This window comes from Suricata suricatta, chromosome 12 (genome assembly GCF_006229205.1).
Source record: "Suricata suricatta isolate VVHF042 chromosome 12, meerkat_22Aug2017_6uvM2_HiC, whole genome shotgun sequence".
NCBI classification, from domain to species: Eukaryota; Metazoa; Chordata; class Mammalia; order Carnivora; family Herpestidae; genus Suricata; species Suricata suricatta.
Window position 1 is genome coordinate 53,298,911 of NC_043711.1, and position 9,183 is coordinate 53,308,093.

The 9,183-nt window shown below is 39.3% G+C and overlaps 1 protein-coding gene across 1 annotated transcript in view; it reads left to right on the forward strand.

Annotated features, from left to right (window-relative positions):
- C12H3orf20 (chromosome 12 C3orf20 homolog) overlaps positions 1-9,183 on the forward strand; it is a 90,001-nt gene that overhangs the window by 18,152 nt on the left and 62,666 nt on the right. Inside the window, 1 exon segment of the mRNA XM_029917899.1 lies at positions 4,233-4,381. Within this exon segment, the coding sequence (XP_029773759.1) occupies positions 4,233-4,381 (149 nt within the window).

Below are 9,183 nucleotides of genomic sequence, written 5' to 3' on the forward strand. Positions count from 1 at the left end.
GAGGGCTTTCCAAAATTTTTCTTGTGGTTGATATCAAGTTTCATAGCATTGTGATCTTAAAATATGCATGGTATGATCTTGATCTTTTTGTACCTGTTGAGGGCTGATTTGTGACCCAGTCTATAATCTATTCTGGAGAATGTTTCATGTGTTCATGAAAGAAGGGAAGAATGTGTATTCTGTTGCTTTAGGATGAAATGTTCTGAATATATCTTTTAAGTCCATCTGGTCCTGTGTGTTATTTATAGCCATTGTTTCCCTGCTGAATTTCTGCTTAAGATGGTCTGTCCATTGCTGTAAGTGGGGTACTTAGGAATTTTTTTGAGGCAGTCTAGTTAAAGTTTTCTCAATTTTGTTGATCTTTTCAAAGAACCAACTTTTGATTTTGTTGGTTCTTTATGTTTTTTGTTCTCTATTTTGTTTCTGTTTCTTCTAATCTTTATTCTTTCCTCTCTTCTGCTAGTTTCAACTTTAGTTTAGTCTTCTGTTTCTCATACCTAAGATGGAAATTATAGTTATTGGTTTGAGGTATTTCTTTTTTAAAACATTTATTTATTTTGAGAGCTAGAGAGGGAGCAGGGGAAGGGCAAAGAGAGAGGCAGAGTGAGAATCCCAAGCAGGCTTCACACTGTCAGCCCAGAGCCTGATGTGGGGCTTGAACTCACAAACCATGAGATCATGACCAGAGTTGAAATCAGGAGTGGATGCTTAAACAACTGAGCCACCCAGGTTCTAACCAACACCAACCAGTTTCTAACCAACATTACTCCTATTCTATATGCAGGGAAGAATGTCTTGTTTTGGAGCAAAGAAATGGAGACTTCATAACTCCAGCATTATTGTGGTGGCACATCTGGCAGAAAATCTGCTGGGTCACCTTGAATGTAGGTGTAGGCACCTAGTTGGGGGTCATTCCCTGTGAAGTGCATGTTGGATGAGGATGGGGAGCACCAGGCTTGGCTAGGTCCCAAGGGCTCCTCACTGATCTGGGCCAGGTGTTGGCGCTCTCCTGGCCTCTGTGCCATTCCCATGGACTCTGCCCTCCCTCATTACCGTGTCTTACCCTATAAGTTTTAATATGTTGTATTTTTGTTTTCACACATCTTTCTAATTTTCTTTGTGATTTCTTCTCTATCCATTGGTTGTTTAAAGGTGTACTGTTTGCACCTGAGGAATTTCCAAATATCCTTCTGCCATTGATTTCTAGTTTCATTCTTTTGTTAGAGAAGATAATTTCTAAGGTTCTAATCTTTTAAAATTTATTGACATTTGTTTTGTGTTCCAACATATAGTCTCTAGCGGAGAATGGTCCTGTACACTTAAGAAGAATGTGTATTCTGCTATTGTTGGGTGGAGTGTTCTATTAGGTCTAGGTGGTTACAGTGTTGTTCAAATTCTCTCTTTTTTTTAAATTGATCTTCTCTGCAGTCGTTCTATCCAGGATTAAAAGTAAGGTACTGAAGTCTCCAGCTTTTATTGTAGAACTTTCTCTATTTTTAATCCTATAAATTTTCACTTTATATGTTTTGGGGCTCTTTTGTTAGATGTATATGTGTCTGTAATTGTTGTATTTTCTCTAGGTATTGCCTCTTTTCTCAATACATAATGTCCTTCTTTGTCTCTTGTAGAAATTTTTAAAGTCTATTTTGTCTGATATCAGTATAGCCACCTCTTCTCTATTTTGGTTACTATTTTCATGGAATATCTTTTTTTCTATATTTGACTTTCAACCAATTTGTATCTTTGGATCTCAAGTGAGCCTCTTACAGGCAGCATATAGTTGTCTTTTTTTTTTTTAACTCATTCTGACAATCTCTGCTCTTTGGTTGGAGAATTTAATCCATTTGTATTTAATGTAAATCATGATATGGCAGGATTTAATTCTACCATTTTACTATATGTTTTCTATATGTCATTTTTTTGCTCCTTAGTTCCTCTATTATTACCTTCTTTTGTGTTTAACTGATTTTTTTGGTAGCATTTCATTTTATTCTCTTCTCATTTTCTTTACCCCATATTTTTTAGGGTTTTGTGTGTGTGTGTGTGTGTGTGTGTGTGCGCGCGTGCGTGCGTGTGTGGTGACTCTGGTATAATGGGATGAATAGTATCTCCTAAAAATGTATATTCACCTAGAACCTCAGAATGTTATCATATATGGAAAATAGGGTCTTTGAGATAAATTAAGATGAAGTCATATTAGCTTAGGATGGACCCCTAACCAGTGACTAGTACCTTGAAGAAAAGAAAACAGAGACCACAAAGAGGGAAGAAGGCTATGTGATGACTGAGGCAGAGATTAGAATTATGTATCTATTAACCTAGGAATGCTGAAGATTCTTGGCAACCACCAGAAACTACGGAGAGTCAAGGAAGTATTCTCCAGAGCCCCCAAGGTCATGGTCCTGTCAACACCTTGATTTCAGACTTCTAACCTTCATAACTGTGAGAAAATAAATTTCTGTTGCTCAGGTTATCAAATTTGTGGCCTGGGTGCTATAGCAGCCCCCAAGAAACTAAAATATTTGAGCATTAAAATTGACAACAAACTAGTTTGAATTAATACCAACTTAAGCTTAATAGTATACAAAACTCTGCTCCTATACAGTTCATCCTTCCTCCTTTATGTTGTTATCTGAAATTACATCTTTATATGTGCCTTGATGCTATTAACAGAGATGTACATTTACTGTTTTGTGCATTTGTCTTTCAACTTATAAAGGAAAAAGGGGGATTTATAAACCAAAAATATAATACTGGTTTTATATTTACTTACATAGATCCTTTACTGGTGTTCTTTTCTTCTTTGTATGGCTTTAAGTTGCTCTCTAGTATCCTTTCACTTCAGCCTGAAGAACTGGCATTTCTTGTAGGGTATATCTACTAGTGGTGAACTCCCTCAGCTTTTGTTTGTCTGAAAGACCTTAATTTCTTCTTAATAGTTGAAGGATAGTTTTTTTCAAGATAGAATTATTGGTTGACAGTTTTTCTTTCAGCTCTTTAAATATTCTATCTGCGTGCCTTCTGGCCTCCATGGTTTCTGATAAGAAATTGCCCTTAACCTTATTACATGTATGCATCCCATGTATACAATGAGTCTCTTTTCTATTGCTGATTTCAAGATTCTCTTTCGTCTTTGTGTTTTGGCAGCTTGATAATAATGTGTCTCGGTGTGACACTCTTTGCATTTATTCTCCTTGGAATTTGTAGAGCTTCTTGATTGTGTAGATTCATGTCTTTCATCAAATTTGTGGAGCTTTCAGTCATTATTTCTTCCAATAGTCTTTCTTCTTTTCTCACTCCTGTCCTTCTGGGACTCCTATCATAGATATGTTGATATGCTTGATGGTCTGCCATAGGTCTCTTAGGTTCTGTTAAGTTTTCTTCATTCTTTTTAATTTGTGCTTCTCCCACTGGATAAACCCAATTGATCTATTTTCAAGTTCACTGAGTCGTCTGCCTCAGTCCGCTGCTAAACGCATCTAGTGATTTTTCACTCCAGTTATTGTACTATTCAGCTCCAGAATTTCTATTTGGTTATTATTTATGATTCCTATCTGTTTATCTCTTTTCCATTCATTAATGGGAAAGCAGTAAGAGGTTGAACACCAGTGCCAACCACTGAAAGTATTCTTTCTGGGCACTACTGAAATTCCTACAGTAGCTGCCCACACCATGTTCCTTTTAAGCTGGGACCAGTGCTTCTTAGAGTCACCTTAGTAGGGAAACATTGCCTGCTCTTTTAGACTGGTCATAAGGGGAGACAACCTGACAGCATTAGAAATATCACTGGCTTCAGAATTCAAGTCCTGCTACTTCCTTGTGGTGTCACGTGGAAAAGATCATTTCTCTGCACCTTAGATTCCTCATCTGTAGAGTGGCTAACTGGTCCTGGTTTTCCTGGGACTTTCCTGGTTTTAGCACTTAAAGTCCCACATCCCAGGAACCACCCCCCACCCCCGACACAGGATGACATTATTTATCTATGAGGTGGAGATAATACTACCTACCACAGGTTGGTTGTGAGGAATAGAAAGAAAATACAAGAAGGCACCTGGGGCATGGTTGGGTTCCCTAGTCATTTAGTTGTTACTTATGCAAAGTACAGGGACTTTGAAGACTGAGAATGATGCAACAAATAGCTGTCATTTTCACATGTAGACTTACTTTCCACAGAGCACCTGAAAGAAAGTTTGGAGAGTTTTCTGCCGGTTCTCCTCAACCATTTCTGCCAGCTATCCTTCTGGAAATATCGCCATGTGTCAGATCCCCACGTGCTGCAGAGGGAGAACCATCACCTGCCTCTTTAATGACACACCCAGCCTCTCCTTTCTGGCTCTGTTCAATGCTAAAGGCCAGGGCTGTGTTCACTACAAAAAAAAAAAAAAAAAAAGGCCCTGTGAGTGGGTTGGGGGAATCCTGGCTCCATGGAAGTATCTCTGATGGTGACAAAGGGAGGTACCATGGGAAAAAGAGGGACCATCAATGTACAGAGGTCTAGGAAGCCAGGGAGACAAGGCTAAAGTCGGGCCTGCAGGGATGTAGGTATTTTGATGCCTGACCTTTGCTTGCTGGATCCATGTCATAGCAAAAGAGAGGGGCAACTCCCCAAGTCTCACTCCACTTACACCCCCAGGGCACTAAGATTTTGATTGTTGACTTGGATGGAATTCATAGAAGAATTATGTAGTGGAGAAAATGTTTCATACCAGAGGTAAGTGAAGGAAAGGTACCACTTCTGTGGGGTCTTTTAAGAGGCTTGAGTATAACTGGGGGGAGGAACCAAGATGGCAGAGAAGAAGGGAGCTCTGTAAGCTTCCTCCACTCCATCTATCGAACTGAGAAGGATATTACTCTTATCGGAAAGAGCAGAAGGAGAAAATACAGACTCCAGAAAGAAGACAACCTCAAAGATGCCTAAGTGAGTGAGTGCAAACTGGGGAGGTTGGAAAACGGGCCAGCCCGAGAAGGGCAGGGGAGGTGGGAGCCCCAGCCCAACACAGGGAAAGCACGCGGAGCCCCTGAGAGACAAAGGGAAGAGGAAGAGAAACTGAACATGCTCATAGTACTCTCTCTAGAGAAGAGATAAAGAACTTTTAATGCAACTCAGAGAGAAAAACTCCCACTCCATATATAACCTCTGGGCAGCGCGAATCCTGAACCTGGGTAGCACAAGGAAAAAACAGCCCCCATCCCTACACTATCCAGGATGGGAGTTGGCGGCTGCAGAGGCATGCACATTGCTGCAGCTACAGGAGCCTACACCTCGTTTCCACAGCATATCTTGCCTCCTGCATTGGCCGTGCAAATCCCGAATCCTGGTGCCACCAGGAAAAACAGCCTCCACCCCTATGTGATCCCAGCAGGGAGTTGACGGTGGCATCAGCAGTGCGGGGGGTGTGCACTTCGCCTCCTGTAGTGCACCTTGCCTCCAGCAGCAGTGGCAATAATCCCAGCAGGGGCCAAGAGAAACTGCTCCTTCCCCCTGCGAGATCCCAGCTAAGAAGCCAGCTGCCAAAGCTAGTACATCTCATTTGTGGTAGCATAAAAGTGCATGGACTAGGATTTTGAAGTGAGGCAGGCCTGGAAAATACAGCTTGGCTCAGCCGAGGCACAAGGAGATCAGACTCATAAGAGTGGCCTGCAGCGCTTAGTTCCAGCAGAGCTTGGGGTGCCGCCATTCTACTCTCCACAACCACCAAGGTGGGGCCTCTGAGAGCAGCCCCAGAGACCTCCCTACACCAAACCATGCCTATCCACAAGGAGGAGCTGCTGGGTTGTTTTTTTTTTTGTACTTATTTTTTATTATCATTACCTTTTTTACTCTTTTTAAAAAATTTTTAAATTTTTACTCTTTATTTTCCTTTTTCCTTTCTCTCTCTCTCTCTTTTTTTTCTTCTCTTGCCATCCAGATATATTCTCCCTTATCTCATTCTTATCTCTCCCCTCAACTGGTTATACACTTTTAGACTGTCCATTGTCCTTTGTTGTCTCTGCCTCCCTTTATTTTTTTCTTCTCTTCTCTTTCCTCTCCCTTCCTTTTCTTTTCTTCCTTTGCTCCTTTTTAATTTGTTTGTTTGATTTGTCTGTGCATTTGCATGCTTTTGTTCCCTGTGTGTTTGTCTGTCTGTTTTCCTTTTCAGGGCTATCCCAAGAAACAAGCTAAAGTATGCATGATGGAGAGTCCCTAATATCACTGAGTAGGGAAATAAAATAATCAAAGGCACAACAAGAGAAACTGAGAGTCACCATTAAAAGAACATTTCCTGAAATGATAGGCCCTGGACGGTCAATAAACCTCCTTTAACAGAGCAATAGCAACAGGTGCACAGTGCACATGGAGCTTTTAAAACTGATAAGAGATAGAAAACTAGCCAAAATGATGAAACGAAAGAACTCTCCCCTAAAGAAATCCAGGAAGAAGTCACAGCCACAGAACTGCTCAAAACAGACCTAACCAACATAACTGAACAAGAATTTAAAACAATTGTCATAACATTAATCTCTGGGCTTGAAAAAGTATCAGAGAAGCTACTGATACAATGACTAGGGACTTTGAAAATAGGTGTGATGAGTTTAAAAAAGGCTATAAATGAGGTGAATAATAAAATGGAGACTGCCACCTCACGGATTGAAGAGGCAGAGAGAAGCATAGGTGAATTAGAGGACACAGCAAAAGAGGAAGCCAAGAAAAAAAAAAGAGAGAAATTGATCCAGGAGCAGGAAAGGAGAATTCAAGACCTGAGTGATGCAATCAAATGGAACAATATCCATATCATAGGAATTCCTGAAGAAGAAGAAGAAGAAAGAGAAAAAGGTCCTGAAGGGGTGCTAAATCAAATGATAACTGAGAACTTCCCAAATCTGGGGAAAGGAATAGACATTCAAATTCAAGAGGCACAAAGAACCCCCTTAAGACATAACTTGAATTGACCTTCAGCATGACATATCATAGTGAAACTGGCAAAATACAAAAATAGAGAATTCTGAAAGCAGCTAGGGAGAAAAGGGCCCTAACATACAAAAGGAGACTTACAGAGTGGTTACAGACCTATCTAATGAAACTTGGCAGGCCAGGAAGGAATTGCAGGAAATCTTCAATGTGATGAACAGAAAAAATATGCAGCCAATAATTCTCTATCCAGCAAGCCTGTCATTCAAAATAGAAGGAGAGATAAAGGTGTTCCCATATAAACAAAAATTGAGAGCATTCATGACCACCAAACCAGCCCTACAAGAAATCCTAAGAGGGACTCTTGAGGGAAATGTTGCAAAGAATACAGAGTACCAGAGACACCACTACAAACATGAATTCTATGGAGAACACAATGAATCTAAACCCACATTTTTCAATAATAACATTGAATGTAAATGGACTGAATGCTCCAACCAAATGACACAGGGGAGCAGAATGGATAAAAAAAAAAATCCATCTATTTTCTGTCTACAAGAGATTCATTTTAGATCTGAAGACACCTTCAGATTGAAAGTAAAGGGATGGAGATATATCTATCATGCGACTGTAGCCAAAAGAAAGCCAGAGTAGCTATACTTATATCAGACAAACTCGACTTTACAGTAAAGGCAGTAACAAAAGATGAAGAAATACATTATATAATAATTACAGGGTCTCTCCATCAGGAAGAGCTAACAATTATAAACATCTATGCACCAAATTTGGGAGTGCCCAAATACATAAAACAATCACTGACAGAAACAATCTTATTGATAAGAATGTGCTAATTGCAGGGGACTTTAATACTCCACTGACAGCAATGGATAGATCAACCAGACAGAAAATCACTAAAATAACAATGGACCTGAATGACACATTGGAACAGATGGAATTGATAGATATATTTAGAACTCTGCATCCTGAAGTTAGGAAATTCACCTTCTTCTCAAGTGCACATGGGACATTCTCCAAAATAGATCATATACTGGGGCATAAAGCAGCCCTCCATAAATATAAACAAATTGAGATTATACTATGCACACTTTCAGATCACAATGCTATGAAACTTGAAATTAACCTCCAAACGTCTTTCCAGACTTCCAAAAATGTGGAGGTTAAAAATCACCCTACTAAAGAATGATTGGGCTAATCAGGCAATTAGAGAAGAAATAAAAAATATAAGGAAACAAATGAAAATGAAAATACAACAATCCAAACTCTCTAGGATGTGGCAAAAGCAGTCCTAAGAGGAAAGTATATTGCAATACAGGCCTATTTCAACAAACTAGAAAAAGTGCAAATTCAAAATCTGACAGAGCACCTAATGGAACTAGAAGGGGAGCAGCAAGAGCACCCCAAACCCAGCAGAAGAAAAGAAATAATAAAGATCATGGCAGAAATAAACAATATAGAATCCAAAAAAACAGTTGAGCAGGTCAATTAAACCAAGAGTTGGTTCTTTGAAAAAATAAACAAAATTGATTAATCTCTAGCCAGGCTCCTTAGAAAGAAAAGAGAGAGCATTCAGATAGACGAAATCATGAATGAAAAGGGATCTATTACAACCAACCCCTTAGAAATACAAGCAATCATTAGAGATTACTATGAAAAACTATATGCCAACAAACTGGACAACCTAGAAGAAATGGACAAATTCCTAAACACACATGCACTACCAAAATTCAAATAAGAAGGGATAGAAAGCATGAATAGACCAATAACCAGTGAAGAAATTGAATCCATTATAAAAAATCTCCCAATGAATAAGAGCCCAGACCCAGATGGCTTCCCAGGGGAATTCTACCAGACATTTAAAGCAGGGCTCATACCCATTCTTCTCAAACTATTCCAAAAAAATAGAAATAGAAGGAAAACTTCCAAACTCATTCTATGAAGCCAGCATCACCTTGATACCCAAGCTAGTCAGAGACCCAGCCAAAAAAGAGAACTACAGACCAATATCTTTAATGAATACAGATGCAAAAATACTCAACAAGATACTAGCAAATCAAATTCAACAGCATATAAAAAGTATTATCTATTATGATCAAGTGGGATTTACTCCTGGGTTACAGGGCTGGTTCAATATTCACAAATCCATTAATGTGATCCATCACATTAACAAAAGAAAGGATAAAAACCATATGCTCCTGTTGATAGATGCAGAAAAAGCATTTGACAAAATACAATGTCTCTTCTTAATAAAAACCCTTGAGAAAGTCGGGATAGAA